General features: G+C 44.8%; 1 protein-coding gene across 1 annotated transcript; it reads left to right on the top strand.

Annotated features, from left to right (window-relative positions):
- Positions 1–1,871: 1,871 nt before the first annotated feature.
- On the top strand, positions 1,872–16,984 carry LOC147089842 (putative G protein-coupled receptor 139). The gene is made up of 2 exons (XM_085977018.1): positions 1,872–2,018; positions 16,083–16,984. Exons 1-2 carry the CDS (start codon positions 1,949–1,951, stop codon positions 16,982–16,984), a joined length of 972 nt encoding a protein of 323 aa, XP_085833144.1. The 5' UTR covers positions 1,872–1,948.
- Positions 16,985–20,619: the final 3,635 nt, after the last annotated feature.

The following is a 20,619-nucleotide window of genomic DNA, read 5'->3' as shown; positions in this document are numbered from 1 at the left end:
TTTATTGGCCATTAGAATGCACATGATACTGCCCCCCTGTTCAGTGCTATGCCAATCAGCAGCGGGTTTAGGGCTGAGATCAGCTTTGCAATCATTTCAAAGAGCAGGATTTTGTGTGTTGCCTGCAACACTTACAAATGACTGCAACACTTACAAATGACTGGAGCAGATGGATCTTTGCGCTGCCTGCGCCTGTTTTCAGGCCTTGTACAATTTCTAGAGCTTTATTACAGATCACAACAAATTGCCGCATAACAACAATGCTCCTGATGTCCCTACTGGATTTTGTTGCCAATTATCTTAAATCTGTGTCCTTTGGTAACCGACCCTCCCGCCAGTGGAAACAGTTTCTCCCTATATACTCTATCAAAGCCCTTCATGATTTTGACTGCCTCATGTAAATCTACACTTATCTGCTTTAAGAAGAACAATCCCAGATTCTCTAATCTCTCCACATAACTGAAGTCGCCGTAACAATTCAGGGAGTAAGTCTTTGTGTAATGGGGATCCCTGGAAATGTGATTTATTTGCACTTTGCTCCTGGAAGTGAGAAAATAAGTGCAAGAAACTCCTGACAGTGAGTTCTTTGCAGGGCTTCTGTGGAACAGTTAGTATTTGTGGATGGGTTCCCAGTAATTGTGCCATAACCCCAGTAATTTCCATGCAATTGTAAATCTTTATTCAGTTACCAATGACTCCATCACCATTTACAATAATAGGGCTCTTGGAATCTTGTCACATGGGTTTCTGGATGCGTATCAATAATAGTGGGGTTCCCTCAAGAATATTTCAATGTTTAGAGCAGGAAAATGGCCATATCTGACTATGTGCAGGCTCAATGGTTGTGTATTTCTGGGAAAGATTCTGAGTCATGTGCAGGCATTCCTTGCGGTTGGCAGGAGTGTGTCAGCATTTTGTGGGCAATGGAAATAGGAAAATGTTTGTCATGGATCTTCAGGAATGAGTAAAGAATATTCCCGGGGTCACAAACACATGGGCCCAGAAATTCGGGTCGGAGGCTTTCCACGGGTCCAAGCCGCTGACCTGCATTTACCTAGTGCGCCGGCCGTTGAGCTGTGGGCCTGCATGGCATTTCGATCCTGGGCCTCCTCCAACTGCCGGTACGCAGTTTCGATATCCCAGGGACGCGGTTCGTTCGATGTATCCCCTGGGATCACGTGGGCCATGGAGAGCCAATCGTAGCAGGGAATGCTTCATTCATAAGTTTGACAGGAAGAGCTGTCAAATCTATAATTACTCTAAGCTCCAATACATCACTAAAACTTGAAATAAATTTTTAAAAATCACATTTTTAGAATAGCTATAAATTACGTGAAATAGCTATTTTAAACAATAATTTAAATTTGTGAAAAAAATAATTACATTTTCTAACGGGGCTAAAAATGAACCTACCTTTCTTTAAAGTATTTAAAATAATAAAACTGTGACAAAATGATTTAATTTTAATTAATTCACCACTGGGCCATGGTTTGCTTTCACTGACTGAGGTTGAAGTCCACACTGAGAACTGGATAGAAATTCTCTGAAATTACAGAACGTCATTATCACAGAGATCATCAGAAACCTGTAAATAATCCTGTTCTTGCTTCACCCAATATGGTCATACTGGCGATTGCACAGAGCGTGTTTAATCCTGAGCTTTGGGGAGATTCAAATTACATCTGTGCAATATCGGGTTAAATATAATTTATGATATTGCAACACGTTCTGTGAAAGAGATTAACTGAATATGTTTGTTTAGTCACTGTAAATAATGTCAGTCTCCTTGCGCCCTAATCATGTCAGTGGAGATTTCTCCCGCCTTATATAAGGGCCTTCGCTCAGTGTGTTAACCCAGAGTGTCTCTCGGAGCTTGGTCTACAGAAGAACCCAGGATCAGCACTCTGCAGAAGTTTGAAGAAAGGATCGGAGACCTCCATGAGAAAATATGGCAATGGCTGCAACTCTACGTGTGCAGAAGATTTATTATCCCACCCTTGCTGTTATTGGTGTCCCTGGTAAGTCTCTATCTCGTAGTATTAATCCTGTAATCATTTTTATTGTATTCCTGTCTGGAACTGTCAAATCCCAGTTGCTGTTGGTGTTCCTTGTAAGTGTCCCTGTCCCTATTTCATGCAGTAAACGATATTTAACTGTAAACACTGTGCTCATTATGCAAGTCTCCATATCCAACAATTCATTGTATTCTGTTTACTCCTCTTGCTGTGTGATTGAAAGTATATTGTTCCTTGGCAGTGTTACTGGGTGATTTATTGAATGAATCATTCCAGCGGCGTTCTGGAGCCACGTCATGATCCAAAACGTGACGTGGCCAGGAGGGAGCAGCTGATTGGGTGAGTATGGCCAGGGAGTATTTATACTCTATAGATTGACAGTTAAGCTTCATGGTTTATAAAGTTTAGAAGGTCTTCATTTTTTGCTGTTTATAATTTCTAGTGTTAGTAGCCAAGGGCCCTTGAGTGTATCGTTTAATTGTAGTGTAATAGGTGGTATTGATTGATTTAAATTACTTTAAATTAATTGAAGGGTAAGTCACGGCAGGACAGCTTGGTGTCGTGGTATGTTCCTCCTAAACTATTTGGGAATCAGGGAAAATTCCTGTGTCCCTGACGACCATGTGTGTGGGAAGTGTTTCCAGCTGCAGCTACTGGAAGACAGCATTGCATCGCTGGAGCTGCGAATGGATACATACTGGAGCATTTGCGATGCTGAGGATGTCGTGAATATCATGTTTAATGAGTTGGTCACACCGCAGGTAAAGGCAGCACAGGCAGAAAGAGAATGGGTGACCATCAGGCAGAGTAGTAGGCGCAGGCAGGTAGTGCAGGGGTCCCCTGAGGTCATCCCCCTCTCAAACAGATATACCGCTTTGGATATTGTTGGGGAGGATGGCTTATCAGAGGAAGGCAGCAGCAACCAACTTCTTGGCACCGTGGGTCATTCTGTTGCACAAGGCAGAAGGAAAAATAGTGGGAGAGCTATAGCAATAGGGGATTCTATTGTAAGGGGAGTAGCTAGGCGTTTCTGTGGCCGCAAATGAGACTCCAGGATGGTGTGTTTCCTGTCTCGGTGTGGTGGCAGATCATTCTGGAGGTTGAGGGCGAGCAGCCAGTTATCGTGGTGCATATAGGTACCGACGATATTGGTAAAAACCGGGACGAGGTCCTAAAAGCTGAAAATAGGGAGTTAGGAGGTAAATTTTTAAAAAAAGGACCTCAAAGGTAGAATCTCAGGATTGCTACCAGTGCCACGTGCTAGTCAGAGTAAAACTAGAAGGATGTTTCAGCTGAATACATGGCCAGAAGAATGATGCAAGGGGGAGGAATTCAAATTCCTGGTACATTGGAACCGGTTCTGGGGGAGGTGGGTCCAGTACAAACTGGACGGTTTGCACCTGGGCAGGACCGGGCCCGATGGCCTAGGAGGAGTGTTTGCTAGTGCTGTTGGGGAGGGTTTAAACTAAAATGGCAGGTGTTTGGGAACATGTGCAGTGAGACAGAGGAATGGGAAACAGGAATCGAAGCAATAGTCAGGAAGGAGCAAAGCAAAAGTGGCAGGCAGAGAAGTCAAGGGTTTAAATCAAACATGAGCACAGTAAATAATAGTTCTAAAAGGTCTAAAAGTGTTAATAAAACAAGCCTGAATGCTTTGTGTCTTAATGCGAGGAGCATTCGTAATAAGGTGTATGAATTAGCTGCTCAAATAGATATAAATGGATAGGATATGATTGGGATTATGGAAACATTGCTCCAGCGTGACCAAGGCTGGAACTCAACATGCAAGGGAATTCAGTATACAGGAAAGACATTCAAAAAGGAAAAGGTGGTGGGGTAGCATTGCTGATTAAAGAGTAGGTTAACACAATAGTAAGGAAGGATATTAGCTCTGCTAATGTGGAATCTGTATGGGTAGAGCTGAGAAATACCAAGGGGCAGAAAACGTTAGTGGGACTTGTATACAGACCACCAAACAGTAATGCTGAAAATGGGGATGGCATTAAAAGGGAAATCAGAGATGCATGCAATAAGGGCACAGCAGTTATCATGGGTGACTTTAATCTACATATAGATTGGGCTAACCAAATCAGTAACAATACTGTGGAGGAGGAATTCCTAGAGTGTATACGGGATGGTTTCCTGGACCAATATGTCGAGGAACCAACTAGAGATCAGGTCATCTTAGACTGGGTATTATGTAATGAGAAAGGATTAATTAGCAATCTTGTTGTGCGAGGCCCCTTGGAGCACAGCGATCATAATATGATAGAATTCTTCATTAAGATGGAGAGTGAAGTAGTTGACTCAGAGACTAGGGTCCTGAATTTATATAAAGGAAACTACGTTGGTATGAGGCGCAAGATGGGTACAATGATTGGGGAGTGTTACTAAAGAGGTTGACTCTGGCTAGGCAATGGCAAATATTTAAATATCGCATGGATGAACTTCAGAATTTGTTCATCATTTTTGGCATAAAAATAAAACAAAAAAGGTGACTCAACTGTGGCTAACAAGGGAAATTAGGGATAGCATAAGATCCAACGAGAGGACATATAAATTGGCCAGAAAAAGCAGCAAATCTGAAGTTTGGGATCAGTTTAGTATTCAGCAAATGAGGACAGAGGGATTAATTACGAGGGGGGAAATTGAATATGAGAGTAAGCTTGCAGGGAACATAAAAACTGACTGTAAAAGCTTCTATAGATATGTGAAGAGAAAGAGATTGGTGAAGTCAAACGTAGGCACCTTGCAGTCAGAATCAGGGGAATTTATAATGGGGAACATAGAAATGGATGACCAATTAAATACATACTTTGGTTCTGCCTTCACAAAGGAGGACACAAGTAACCTCCCAGAGATGTCGGGGAACATAGGGTCTAATGAGAGGGAGCAACTGAATGAAATCAGTATTTGTAGGGAAATGGTGTTAAGGAAATTGACGGGATTGTAGGCCGATAAATCCCCAGGGCCTGATAATCTACATCCTAGGGTACTTAAGGAAGTGGCCCTAGAAACAGTAGATGCATTGCTGGTCATCTTCCGAAATTCAATTGAATCTGGAACAGTTTCCATGGATTGGAGGGTAGCTAATCTTACCTCAGTATTCAAAAAAGGAGGTAGAGAGAAAACAGGGATTTATAGACTGGTAAGCCTGACATCGGTAGTGGGGAAAATCCAGGAGTCCATTGTAAAAGATGTAACAGCAGAGCATTTGGAAAACAGTGACAGTAATGGACAAAGTCAACATGGATTTACAAAAGGTAAATCGTGCTTGACTAATGTACAGGAATGTTTTGAGGAAATAACTGGTAGAATAGATAAGGGAGAACCAGTGGATGTGGTGTATTTGGACTTTCAGAAGGCTTTCGATAAGGTCCCGCATAAGAGATTAGCGTGTAAAGTTAAAGCACATGGGATTAGGGGCGAGGTACTTACTTGGATAGAGAACTGGTTGGCAGACAGGAAGGAATGAGTTGGAATAAGCGAGTCTTTTTTCGAGTGGCAGGCATGACTAGTGGGGTACCGCAGGGATCGGTGCTAGTACCCCAGCTATTCACAATATATATTAATGATTTGGACGAGGGAACTAGATGTAATATCTCCAAGTTTACAGAAGTCACAAAGCTGGGTGGGCGTGTGTGCTGTGAAGAGGATGCTGAGAAACTGCAGTATAATTTGGACACGTTCGGTGATTGATCAGATATATGGCAGATGCAGGATAATGTGGATAAATTCGAGGATATCCACTTTGGTGTCAAAAACAGGAAGGCAGATTATTATCTGAACGGCAATAGATTGGGAGAAGGGGAAGTGCAACGAGACCTGGGTGTCCTTGTGCACCAGTTGCTGAAGCTAAGCGTGCAGGTGAAGCAGGCAGTTAAGAAGTCAAATGGTATGTTGGCCTTCGTAGCGAGAGGATTCGAGTACAGGAACAAGGATGTCTTGCTGCAGTTGTACACGGCCTTGGTGAGACCACACCTTGAGTATTGTGTGCAGTTTTGGTCGCCTTATCTGAGGAAGGAAGTTCTTGCCATGGAAGGAGTGCAGCGAAGATTCACCAGGCTGATACCTGGGATGGCAGGAATGACGGTAAAGGAGAGATTGGGTCGATTGGGCTTATACTCGCTGGAGTTTGGAAGAATAAGAGGGGATCCCATTGAAACTTATAAAATTCTAACAGGACTAGACAGACTAGATGCAGGATGGATGTTCCCGATGGTGGGGGAGTCCAGAACCAGGGGGTCACAGACTAACTATAAGGGATAAGCCATTTAGGACAGAGATGAGGAGGAATTTCTTCACCCAGAGAGTGGCACAACTGTGGAATTCTCTACCACAGAAGGCAGTTGAGGCCAATTCATTAAATATTTTCAAGAAGGAGTTGGATATATTTCTTAAGGCTAAAGGGATCAAGAGATATTTGGAGAAAGCAGGGACCGGGTTCTGAATTTGGATGATCAGCCATGATCTCATTAAATGGCGGAGCAGGCTCGAGGGGCCGAATGGCCTACTCCTGCTCCTATCTTCTATGTTTCCATGTTTCTATGAATATCTTACAGTCTGCTGTCTGCTCTGAGTCTGGGAGTAGATTTTACTCTTTACCATCTGGGAGTTAAACAGCGAATGAGGAGGCCGGTGGGATAAAAAGAGGGCGAGACGGATTTTCAGAACCAGCCATGGTCCTTCCATTGATTTTAAAAGAAGGTGGGTCGGGCGGGTTCTATTATTGATGAGGGGTCTGTTCCCCGAACCGATTAGTTGTGTGTGCTCCGGACAGGCGGTGCTTAATTGTTAGACAGTGAAGACAGAAGCAAATCAAGTCAGAAAGAAGTTCATGTCTTTAAGGATATTTTTTACATCTGCTGGGTAAAATTAATGATGCAGTGTTGCAACTGGCGATAAACCATTCCAATTGGTTGTAATTCCAATTGACTGTAAGTGGAGTAATGTGCAGAATAGATTCCTTTATCAGTTTATCGTTTTCTAATCCCTCGATCAATTTAAACCTATTCAGTTCTCACTCATATGTGGACAGCGCCAGATTAACATTGTTCCACTTCCATTCAGATATTTTCTCAAACACAAGGTGGCAGATCATATCGTTAGTTACATCATGTGCCACAGTTGATTTAAGAATATTCTCCTTTGGTCCATTTTTCCACTGCCGTTTCACACCCCAGATGTTTCCTGCCCAGAAAGAGCTGATGAGCCTTCTCTCGATCTCAGCTGTTTGCTGAGATATTCCAAAAGCGAATCCCCAGACCCACTCTCTCCTCATGGTTTGGTGCCTTCCTCTGATTCCTCTACAGAATCCTCTTTAGTTAGAAGTAGATCCGCTGAGTGTGATTTTCGCTGTCTCCTGTTCCGACCTATCTCACTGGTGATGTTTATTTTGAAAGATCTCATTGATGTTTTTAATTCACTCTTGTACTCTGCCTCTGCAAATAATTTCAGCTAAAGTTTGAACCAAACCCGCCCGGCGGGAACAGGGTGCGTTCAGGATGGACACCCGTTTTACAGTCCGCCAGATTTTGCTCTTCATTGAATTCAATGTTCCGGGCAATTGGACGGTGAGTGAAACAGTTGTCTGACCCGAACCCGCCCCATTTCCACTGGCCGAGTTAGTGTAAACTTTGGGTTTCTACAGGTCCTTGCTTGGTTTCGGTACCAGGGACCACTCTGAAATTATCGTTAATAAAATGTGAGGCAAGTCAGCAGGTGTAAAAGGCCATTCTGCCAGGGCACCTAAAATGGGTGAACAACCCTGTTGCTCGGCAAATATCCAAGCAGGCACTTTCCAGCAGAAGGCATTGCACAGTGAACAGGAGCAGCACCCCGGGGATTACCAACCATATCCCAGGGTCACTGATCAGGAGAGGAGCCCTGGGGATTAACCCCACCATCTCCCAGCGTCACTGAGCAGGAGAGCCGCCCTGGGGATTGCCCCCACCATATCCCAGGCTCACTGATCAGGAGCAGCACCCAGTGGAGTACCCCCACCATATCCCAGGGTCACTGATCAGGAGCAGCACCCAGGGGATTACCCCCACCATATCCAAGGGTCACAGATCAGGAGCAGCACACAGGGGATTACCGCCACCATATCCCAGGGTCACTGATCAGGAGCAGCACCCAGGGGATTACCCCACCATATCCCAGGGTCACAGATCAGGAGCAGCACACAGGGGATTACCGCCACCATATCCCAGGGTCACTGATCAGGAGCAGCACCCAGGGGATTACCCCACCATATCCCAGGGTCACAGATCAGGAGCAGCACCCAGGGGATTACCGCACCATATCCCAAGGTCACAGATCAGGAGCAGCACCCAGGGGATTACTCCACCATATTCCAGGGTCACTGGTCAGAAGCAGCACCCAGGGGGTTACCCCCACCATTTCCCAAGGTCACTGATCAGGAGCAGCACCCAGGGGATTACCCCACCATATTCCAGGGTCACTGGTCAGGAGCATCACCCAGGGGATTACCGCCACTATATCCCTGGGTCACTGATCAGGAGCAGCACCCAGGGGAATACCCCCAGCATATCCCAGGGTCACTGATCAGGAGCAGGAGCCTTGGCGATTATCCGCAGCATATCCCAGCGGCACTGATCAGGAGCAGCACCCAGGGGATTACCGCAGCATATCCCAGAATCACTGAACAGCAGCAGGACCCAGAGGATTGCCCCACCATATTCCAGGTTCACTGATGAGGAGCAGTACCCAGGGGATTACCCCCACCATATCCCAGGGTCACTGATCAGCAGCAGCACTCGGGGGATTACCACACCATAAAGCAGAGTCATTGAACAGGAGCAGCACCCAGGGGATTACCCCACCATATCCCAGGGTCACTGGTCAGGAGAAGCACCCAGGGGATTACCCCCACCATATCCCAGCATCACTGGTCAGGAGCAGCACCCGGGGGATTACTCCCACGATATCCCAGGGTCACTGATCAGGAGCAGCACCCGTGGGAATACCCCCACCATATCCCAGGGTCACTGATCAGGAGCAGAACCCAGGGGATTGCCGCAACCACATCCCAGGGTCACTGATCAAGAGCAGCACACAGGGGATTACCCCACCATATCCCAGGGTCACTGATCAGGAGCAGCACACAGGGGATTACCCACACCATATCCCAGGTTCACTGATCACTAGCAGCACCCAGGGGATTATCGTCACCAAAACCCAGGGTCACTGATCAGGAGCAGCTCCCAGGGGATTATCTCCACCATATCCCAGGGTCACTGATCAGGAGTAGCACCTAGGGGATTACCCACACCATATCCCAGGTACACTGATCAGGAGCAGCACCCAGGGGATTACCCACACCATATCCCAGGGTCACTGGTCAGGAGTAGCACCCAGGGGATTACCCACACCATATCCCAGGGTCACTGGTCAGGAGCAGCGCCCAGGGGATTACCCACACCATATCCCTGGGTCACTGATCAGGAGCAGCTCCCAGGGGATTACCCCCACCATATCCCAGGGTCACTGGTCAGGAGGAGCACCCAGGGGATTACCCACACCATATCCCTGGGTCACTGGTCAGGAGCAGCACCCAGGGGATTACCCACACCATATCCCTGGGTCACTGGTCAGGAGCAGCACCCAGGGGATTACCCAGACCATATCCCTGGGTCACTGGTCAGGAGTAGCACCCAGGGGATTACCCACACCATATCCCTCGGTCACTGGTCAGGAGCAACACCCAGGGGATTATCCCCACCATATCCCAGGGTCACTGATCAGGATGTGCACTCAGGGGATTACCCCAACATATCCCTGGGTCACTGGTCAGGAGCAACACCCAGGGGATTATCCCCACCATATCCCAGGGTCACTGATCAGGATGTGCACTCAGGGGATTACCCACACCATATCCCAGGTACACTGCTTAGGAGCAGCTCCCAGTGGATTAACCCAACCATATCCCAGGGTCACTGATCAGGAGCAGCACCCGGGGGAATACCCCCACCATATTCCAGAGGCAGTGATCAGGAGCAGCACATTAGAGATTACCCCCACCATACCCAGATCACTGATCAGGAACAGCATCAACGCAAATAGCCAAACCTTTCCCCAGGTCAATGATCAGGAGTAGCAGCCAGGGGATAATCCCCTTCAATATCAATATTCTTTGATCAGGAGCACGACTCAGGCGATTATTCGCACCAAATTCCAGGGTCACTGATCAGGAACAGGACTCATGTGGACAATGTGCAACAGAAAATGTGAGAGATAACATAAAGAGAATGTCAAGAACTTCAAAAAGTGATAATAATAGTGTAAATCGTGGGATTGTCAGAGATATAAAGGAGAGCAATGGAAGACAAAAAAGACAGTAGGAGCTGTAAAGAGGGAATATGAAAAGAAAATTGCGATGGATATCAAAATGTACCACAAAATGTTTTAAAATTATGTACGGATAAATGGAGTAAGGAGTAATGTGGCCTCTTTAAAAACAGATACTGGTAATATTGCAAATGAAAATAAGGAAATACGAGACTTGTTGACGAATTACATTGGAACAGAGCCTATACACATAAGAGTGCATCAGAAAAAGGGGTCAGTGTAGGGAGAAATGGTTAAACGTAGCATTCGTAACAAGATAGATGAGTTGACAGCACAAATAGAATTAAATGGGTTTGATCTGATAGCCATTAGAGAGACGTGGTTGCAAGATGACCAAGACTGGAAACTGAATATTACGGGGTATTTGCAATTTCGTAGGGATAGGCAGAAAGCAAAAGGAGGTGGTGTAGCTCTGTTAATAAGGGATTAGATCAGTGCTGTAATGAGAAATGATATTGGCCTAAAAGATCAAGACCTAGAATCAGTTGGGGTGGAGATAAGAAATACTAAAGGTAAGAAGTCACTTGGTGGAGTGGTCTACAGGCTTACAAACAATAGCCACACAGTAGGACAGCGTATAATTTAAGAAATATTTGATGCTTGTAAGAACGTAATGGCTTTAATCATGGGATATTTTAATCTTCATATTGACTGGACAAAGCAAATTGGCAAAGAGAGATTGAGAAAGAGTTCTTAGAGTGTATACAGGATGGTTTCTTGGAACAATGAGCCGTGAACACAACCAGGGAGAAGACTATTTGATATCTGACCATTTGTAAGGAGGCTGGATTAATTAATGATCTCGAAGTAAAGGATCCACTTGGGAAGAGTGAACATAGCATGGTAGAATTTCAAATTCAGATTGAGGGTGAGAAAGCTAGATCTCAAACTAATGTCCGGAACTTAAGCAAAGGTAATTGGAAAGGTATGAAGGCAGACTTGGTTAAATTGAACTGGGAACATTTATTGCAGGGAAAGACTGTAGAAAAGCAGTGGCAAACATTTAAGGAGATATGTCATTACTCTCAGCAAAAATATATTCCAGTGAGAAAGAAAGACTCTAAGAGAAGGAGGAACCATCCGTGGCTAACTAAGGAAATAAAGGATGGTATCAAATTGAAAACAAAACATACAATGATGCGAAGAATAGTGAAAGGTCAGAGGATTGGGAAATTTTTAAACCAGCAAAGGGTAACTAAAAAGACGATAGAGAGAAAAGGTAGCTTATGAGAGTAAGCTAGCAGGAAATGTGGAAACAGACAGTAAGCATTTCTACATGTATACAAAAAGGAAGAGAATAGCTAAAGTAAAAGTTAATCCCCTAAAGGATGAGGCTGGGGAGCTAATAAAATTGGAAACACAGAAATGCCGGAGACATTGAACAAATATTTTGCATCGACCTTCACGGTAGAAGAAACTAAATGCATCCCAATAATGGATAATCAAGGGGCTATTCGGGTGGGATGGAACTTAAAACAATCACTAACACTAGAGAGAATGTACTAGAGAAACTAATGGGACTAAACGTGGACAAATCCCCTGGACCAGCTGGCCTGCATCCTAGAGTCTTTAAATGGGTGGCTGCAGAGATAGTAGATGCATTTGTTGTAATCTACCAAAATTCGCTGGATTCTGGAGAGGTCCCAGGGGACTGGAAAACCGCACATGTAACGCCGCTATTTAAGAATGGAGGGAGACAGAATGCCGTCAACTATCGAACAGTTAGCCTAACAACTGTCATTGGGAAAATGCTGGCATCCATCATTAAGGAAGTGGTAGCAGGACATTTAGAAAATCATAATATAGTCAAGCAGATTCAACATGGTTTATTGAAAGGGAAATCATGTTTGACAAATTTGCTGGAGCTCTATGAGGATGTAACGAGCAGGGTGGATAAAAGGGAACCAGTAGATGTCATGTATTTGGATTTACAGAAGGCATTCGAAAAGATGCCACATAGAAGGTTAGTACACAAGATAAGAGATGACGCAGTTGGGAGTACTAGAATGGCTAGAGGATTGGCTAATGAACAGAAAGCAGAAAGTCAGGAAAAATAGGTCTTTTTCAGGTGGACAAACTGTAACTAGTGGGTGCCGCAGGGATCAGTGCTGGGGCCTCAACTATTTACAATCTATATCAATGACTTGGATGCAGGGATTTAGAGTAATTTAGCCAAATTTGCTGATGATACAAAGATAGGTGGGAAAGCAAATTGTGTGGAGCCCGAAAAGAATCTCGAAATGGGTATAGATAGGCTAATTGAGTGGGCAAAAATCTTGCAGATGGAGTTTAACGTGGTAAAATGCGAGGTTATCCACTTGGGTAGGAAAAGTAAAAAATATAACAAAATGCTGCAGTTCATAGGAATCTGTAGTTCCTTGTACATGAAACACAAAACGTTAGCATGCAGATACAGCAAGTAATTAGATAGGCAAATGGAAAGTAAGGGGGCTGGAGTATAACAGCAGGGATGTCCTGTTACAACTGTACAGGACGTTGGTGAGACCGCACCTGGAGTACAGTTTTGGTCTCCTTATTTAAGGAAGGATATAATTGAATTGGAGGCAGCTCAGAGAAGGTACACGAGGTTGATTCCGGAGATGGAGTGGTGGTCTTATGAAGAACGGTTGAACAGGTTGTGTCAATAATCATTGGTGTTTAGCAGAATGTGAGGTGATCTTATTGAACCATAAGATTCTGAAGTGGCTTTACAGGGTAGATGCAGAAAGGATGTTTCCCCTCGTGGGAGAATCTAGAACTAGGGTGCATAATTTCAGATTAAGGGGTCACCCATTTAAATCGGAAATGAGGAAAGATTTCTTCTCTCAGAGGGTCGTGAATCTTTGGAATCCTCTCTCCCAAAGATCTGTGGAGGCTGGGTCGATTAATATATTTAAGGTGGAGATAGTCAGATTTTTGAAAGGTATTTGAGTCATGGGTTATGGGGAGCGGACACGGAAGTAGATTTGAGGCCACGATCAGAGCCGCCATGATCTTATTGAATGACGGAGCAGGCGCGAGGGGACAAATGACCTACTCCTCCTCCTACATCTTATATACTTATGTTCTTATGTCAGCATTCACAATTGAGGAAGATGATAATATACCTGACATTCCAGGGAAATTATTAACGAATCAATGACAGGAACACACAAAAAATAACGTAAGCTAGAAAACAGTATTAGCAAATATAATGGTAGGAAAGTATGATAATCTCCAGGGCCAGATGGTTTCCACCCCGTGGTTTTAATGGAACCAGTGAGGAAATAGCAGATGCATTAGCCATAATATTTTGAAGCTCTCTCGAGTTAGGAATTGTCCAGTTCGGTTGCAAAATTAAAACTGTAATTGTTATTTAGGAAAGCTGAAATAGAGAGAAACCAGGAAATTATAGACCGGATAGTCTAACAGCTGTTTTTGGGAAGTTATTCAGCAAAACTGAGCAATTATTATTTATTTATGGGATGTGGTCTGCACTGGCAAGGCCAGCATTTTTGCCCATCCCTCATTGCCCTTGAGAAGGTGGTGAAGAAGTTACTCCCACACTGCTGTTAGGGAAATAGTTCCAGGCATTTGACCCAGCTACGATGAAGAATCAGCGATATACTTCTAAGTCAGGATGGTGTGTGACTTGGAGGGGGACTTGGTGGTGGTGGTATTCCCAGGCGCCTGCTGTCCTTGTTCTTCTAGGTGGAAGAGATCGCAGGTTTGTGAGTTACTGCCGAAGAAGCCTTGGCGAGTTGCTGCAGTGCATCTTGTAGACGGTACACACTGCAGCCACGGTGCGCCGGTGGTGGAGGGAGTGAATGTTTATGGTGGTGGATGGGGTGCCAATCGAGCGTGTTACTTTGTCCTGAATGGTGTCGAGCTCTTTGAGTGTTCTTGGAGCTGAACTCATCCAGGCAAGTAGAGAGTATTCCATCACACGTGAGCCTTGTAGATGCTGGAAAGGCTTTGGGAGTCAGCATGTGAGACACGTGCCACAGAATACCTTGTCTCTGACCCACTCTTGTTGCCACAGTGTTTATGTGGCAACAAGAGCAGGTCCATTTAATATCTGGTCAATGGTGACCCCAGTAAGTCGATTGTGGGGGATTCGGCGATGATAATGCTGTTGAATGTCAAGGGAAGGTGGTTCGACATTAAGTGATACGGAACCGATTTAGATGAATCAAATTTGAATACCGATAGACATGATCTCATGAAATGGCGGAACAGGCTCGAGAGGCTAAATGGTACACTGCTGCTCCAATGTTCATATGTTCTGAACACCCCATAATATCCCAGGGACACTGGTCAGCATCAGGACTCAGGGGTGTGCATACTCAGCAAATCCCAGTGTCGCTGACCACCATCAGGGCTCAGGGGTGGGCATACTCAGCAAATCCCAGGGTCACTGAGCAGCATCAGGACTCAGGATTATTCATACTCAGCAAATCCCAGGGTCACTAATCAGCATCAGGGCTCAGGGGTGTGCATACTCAGCAAATTCCAGGGTCACTAAAAAGCATCAGGACTCAGGGGTGTGCATACTCTGCAAATCCCAGGGTCACTGGTCAGCATCAGGACTCAGGATTGTGCATACTCAGCAAATTTCAGGGTCACTAATCAGCATCAGGACTCATGGGTGTGCATACTCAGCAAATCCCAGGGTCACTGATCAGCATCAGGACTCAGGGGTGTGCAAACTCTGCAATTTCCAGGGTCACTGGTCAGTGTTTGGACTCAGGGGTGTACATACTCAGCAAATCCCAGAGTCACTGGTCAGTATCAGGACTCAGGGGTGTGCATACTCAGCAAATCTCAGGGTCACTGGTCAGTATCAGGAATCAGGGGTGTGCATACTCAGCAAACCCCAGATCACTGATCAGCATCAGGACTCAGGAGTGTGCATACTTAGCAAATCCCAGGATCACTGATCAGCAGCTGCACCATATTAGAGGATAATACTGCAGAGGCTGGAAATCTGAAATAACAACAGAAAATGCTGGAAATACTCAGCAGGCCAGGCAGCATCCGTGGAGAGAGAAACAGAGTTTACGTTTCAGGTCTGGGACCCTTCATCAGTTCTGATGCTGCCTGGCCTGCTGAGTGTTTCCAGCATTTTTTGTTGTTATAGCAGCAGGGTTGAATGGGGTTTACACCCTCAGCTTATCCCAGAGTCACTGATCAGGAGCAGGACCAAAGGGGGTTACACCCTCAGCCTATCCCAGAGTCACTGATCAGGAGCAGGACCGAAGGGGTGATACACCCTCAGCATATCCCAGAGTCACTGATCAGGAGCAGGAACCAGAGGGGATCAACCTCAGCATATCACAGGGTCACTGATTCCAATTATAACTGACAAGGCCCAGATTCGATGCTGGGATCTTCTGTCAGCACTGTCGGGTTTTGTTGGCACCAGTCAGGGCGTTTACTCTTTGTTCATCAGCAGAGACCATATTCTATTATTGGACATCTCTGAATAAACATAACCGTGTTATTTTTCGTGTTTATTTACCAATTTGCTCAGACCTGGACTTCTCAAATCATTACTGATAGTTGACTTGAAGCCTTATCTCTATAATAACGTTCTGTCACGTTGGATTCCTTCACGGGATGTTGTGGGCTTTTAGTAAATGACATCCATTGATCCACAGCACTGATATTTCTGCTCCCATTCTGATGTATAGTTTCCATTTTCCCCCTTCCTTACAGTTAACTTAGTGACGATTGTGACCCTGTCTCGGGGAAAGTGTGGACTCTCCAAATGTGTCACTCGGTACCTGGTGGCCATGGCAGCGGCGGATCTACTGGTCGTTATCATCGATCTGATACTGAGGCACATCCCCATTGTTTATTATAAAACGTTTGACTTTCTGTTCGATATTAAAGTGTGTAACATCCACGCCGTCCTACTTTATGCAGCCACAGACTGTTCTGTCTGGTTCACCGTCGCTTTCACCTTTGATCGATTTGTGGCTATATGTTGCCAGAAGCTAAAAAACAAATATTGCACCGAGAAATCGGCGGCGGTGGTTATTGGAACAATGACTGTATTGTTCTGTGTGAAGAAAATTTTCTGGTACTTTTTGTTTACAGGCAGATATCTGCTTATGAGACTACCTTGGTTCTGTGCTATGCCCTACAGCGTTATGTTTTCACCAGTATGGACAGCAATTGAATTTCTACATTATATTTTCAACCCGTGTGTACCATTTATCCTGATTCTGATGCTCAATATTTTAACTGTCAGACACATTTTGTTGACCATCAGAATTCGCAAGCGACTTCGGGACCGGGTCAGTGGGGAGAGTCCCAGTGATCCAGAGTCAAAAAACAGGAGAAAATCAATTACTGTACTGTTTGTGATCTCGGGGAATTTTCTCCTTCTATGGGCTGTACTCATGGTGGCCACGATGTATTCTAGATTTACTTTGCTGAATATATTCGATGGTTCTCTAAACTTCAACATTGTACTTGAAATTGGATATATGCTCCAGCTCCAGAGTTGCTGCACAAACACTTTTATTTATGCCGTGACCCAGAGTAAGTTCAGAGAGGAGCTGAAGAATGGGGTGAAATATCCCTTCACTGTGCTTTCTAAGATTGTAAAATAATGAGGAACACGGAAGATTTTCACACGAAGGACACAATCTTGACTCACAGCTTAACTCAGCCCCTCTCCACCCAGTCTCTGTAATCGTGTTGTTTTGACGGCAAACCGAGCTGGTTTGATTGAAATTGAATTTGATGCAATGTGTGTTTTGTAAATTTGGATCAGCTGCCGTTTGTGGAGAATCCTTTACTGTAATCACACATTTAGAATAAAATTAAACTGATATGGAACATCCCTGTTGGAAACAGTTTATTACGTTTCATTGCTGTCTGTTTTCATGGATTTTGGCCGGATTGACTGTGACTCAATGTAATGGATTGTAGCTGGGAAAACATACACCAGTCCACAAAACCGCGAGTTCCTCTTTACAGAGACCATCTCTGGCTAGTTTAATGACTCCTGCAGCCCAACTGCTGAAATTCAAGTTCTTCATAGTTAACATTCGTCATGAGGTGTATATGAGGAGTAAATTACCGCTCAGCTCATGGATACTGTGCGCATTACAATGGTTAACTTTATAAAGCCCGGAATTAGCGGTGGGTAATGACGGCGAACTAATAACGTTCGCTGTTATTACCCCTTTGAAGCTGACCGCAACTTTGCGAAATAATGCATGGGCATCTAACCGCGAAAATTCTGATGCTGCAGTCAGTCATTCACTGTTCCAACACTGGCTGCATGTGTCCCTGCCCCCACCCCCATAGCCGACAATCAGTGCAATCAGGGAATCAGTGAAACTGACCAAACCTGGGCTTTTCCTGGCAATATCGCTGTTAAATACCCCATTAAATTTTAGACCTTGTTGGATTCGGTATAAATGGGGTTTCAACACCGAATTCATAGAATCATATAAAGTTACAGCATGGAAGGAGACCATTTCGGCCCATCGTGTCCGAGCTGGCCAACAAACTGCCTAATCCCACTTCCCAGCTCTTGGTCCGTAGCCCTGCAGGTTAGAGCATCTAAAGTGCACATCCACGTACTTTTTAATATGTTTAGGGTTCCTGGTTCCACCATCCTTTCAGGCAGCGACTTGCAGACCCCCACAACCCTTTGGGTGAAGAAATTTCCCTTCAAATCCCCTCTAAACCTTCCACCAATTACGTTAAAACTGTGCCGCCCTGGTTTTTGACCCCTCTGCTCAGGGAACTAGGTCCTTTCTATCCATTTTATCTCTGCCCCTCATAATTTTTTACACCGCAATGTCTCCACTCCACCTCCTTCGTTCCAAGGAAAACAGACCCAGCCTATCCAATCTTTCGTCATAGCTAAGATTCTGTACTCCCAGCAACATCATTGTAAATCTCCTCTGTATCCTCTCTAGTGCAATCACATCTGTCCCGTAATGTGGTGACAGGAACTGCACACAGTACTCTAGTTAAGGCCGAACTAGTATCTTATATAGTAGAAGTCTAAATCTCCTGCTCTTGTATTCTATGCCACGGCTAATAAAGGCAAGAATTCCGTATGCCTTCTTAACCACCTTATCTACATGGCCTGCTACCTTCAGGGATCTGTGGACATGCACTCCAAGGTCCCTTCGTTCCTCTACATTACTCACTGTCCTACCATTTAATGTGTATTCCCTTTCCGTGTTAGCCCTCCCAAATGCATTACCTCACACTTCTCCGGATTGAATTCCACTTGCCACTGTTCTGCCCACCTGACCAATTTATTGATATCTTCCTGCAGTCAACAACTTCTTTCCTCAGGATCAACCACACAGCTGATTTTAGTATCATCTGCAAGCTACTTAATGATACCGCATATATTCATGTCTAGATCGCATATATATACCACAGAATGCAAGGGACCTAGGACTGAGCCCTGCGGAACCCCACTGGAAATAGCCTTCCACTCACAAAAACACTCATCAACCATTACCCTCTGCTTCCTGTCTCCGAGCCAGTTTTGAATCCAACTTGACACATTGCCCTGGATCCCACGGGCTTTTAACTTTGTGACCAGTCTGACATGTGGAACCTTATCAAAAGCCTTGCTAAAGTCCATATAAATTACATCAACCACCCTACCCTCATCCGCCCTCCTTGTTACCTCCTCAAAAAATTCAATCAATTTTGTCAGACACGAACTTCCCTTAACAATGCCGTGCTGACTAGCCTTAATTGATCTGTGTGTTTCTAAATGAAGATTTATTCAGTCCTTCAGAATTATTTCCAATAATTTTCCGACCACCGATGTTAGGCTGACTGGCCTTTAATTACGCGGTCTATCATTTTCTCCCTTTTTAAACAAGGGTACCACATTAGCAGTCCTCCAGTCCTCTGGCACCACATCTGAAGCCGGAGAGGATTGAAAAATGATTGTCAGTGCCTCTGCTATTTCCTCTTTGCTTCGCTTAATAGCCTGGGATACATTTGTCCACTTTTAGAGCTGCAAATCCCCTTAATACTTCCTCTCTCAGTATTTTGATTGCATGAAGTATTTCACACTTCTCCCCCCTGATAGCAATGTCTGCTTCGGCCCTCTCCTTTGTGTAAACAGACGCAACGTATTCATTTAGAACCCTACCGGTGTCTCCTGCCTCTACACACAGATTAAACCCATGATCTCTAATAGGCCCTACCCTTTCTTTAGTTATCCTGTTACTCTTAATATTGACTGTTATACAAGCGTTATCGCCCTGAATGAATATTTTTTTAATTTTGTGGAGTGTCATATTTCTCCATTTGATAAAATGACGTTTTAAAGACATTTTTTTTTAAATTACATTTTTTTAAAGTTAGTTCATATTTATTTCATGTTTATCTTTTCCCCATGTGAGAGCCCTAACCTTCGTTTTTCACTCGAAAACATAGAAACATAGAAACATAGAAGATAGGAGCAGGAGTAGGCCATTCGGCCCTTCGATCCTGCTCCGCCATTCAATGAGATCATGGCTGATCATCCAAATTCAGTACCCTGTCCCTGCCTTCTCCCCATATCCCTTGATCCCTTTAGCCTTAAGAAATATATCCAACTCTTTTTTGAATATATTTAATGAACTGGCCTCCACCGCCGTCTGTGGCAGAGAATTCCACAGGTTCACCACTCCCTGGGTGAAGAAATTCCTCCTCATTTCAGTCCTAAATGGCTTACCCCTTATCCTTAGACTATGACCCCTGGTTCTGGACTCCCCTGCCATCATAAACATCCTTCCTGCATCTAGTCTGTCCAGGCCAGAAATAATTTTATAGGTTTCGATGAGATCCCCTCTCAATCGTCTAAACTCCAGTGAGCATAAGCCCAATCGACACAACCTCTCCTCATACATCATTCCTGCCATCCCAGGTATCTGCCTGGTGAATCTTCGCTGCACTCCCTCCATGGCAAGTACGTCCTTCTTCAGGTAAGGCGACCAAAACTGCACACAATACTCAAGGTGCGGTCTCACTAAGGCCCTGTACAACTGTAGCAAGACATCCTTGTTCCTGTACTCGAAACCTCTTACCACTTGCCTTCTTAACCGCCTGCTGCACCTGCATGCTTACCTTAAGGGACTGGTGCACAAGAACACCCAGGTCTCTTTGCACTTCCCCTTCTCCTAATCTATTGCCATTGAAATAATAATCTGCCTTCCTGTTTTTGCCACCAAAGTGGATAACCTCACATTTATCCACATTATAGTGCATTTGC

This window comes from Somniosus microcephalus, unplaced genomic scaffold (assembly GCF_052327205.1).
Source record: "Somniosus microcephalus isolate GS21.2 unplaced genomic scaffold, FLI_Smic_1.0 unresolved_chr4, whole genome shotgun sequence".
Lineage (NCBI taxonomy): Eukaryota > Metazoa > Chordata > Chondrichthyes > Squaliformes > Somniosidae > Somniosus > Somniosus microcephalus.
Note: the sequence above shows the minus strand (reverse complement) of the source record. Positions and strands in the feature narration are given on the sequence as shown.

What these genes read in the sequence shown, in the direction of transcription:
- LOC147089842 (XM_085977018.1), top strand. Translation starts at nt 1,949, where the DNA reads ATGGCAATGGCTGCAACTCTACGTGTGCAGAAGATTTATTATCCCACC. An exon ending in TGCTGTTATTGGTGTCCCTG is followed by an intron (nt 2,019 to 16,082) that starts GTAAGTCTCTAT and finishes CCTTCCTTACAG; the next exon opens with TTAACTTAGTGACGATTGTG.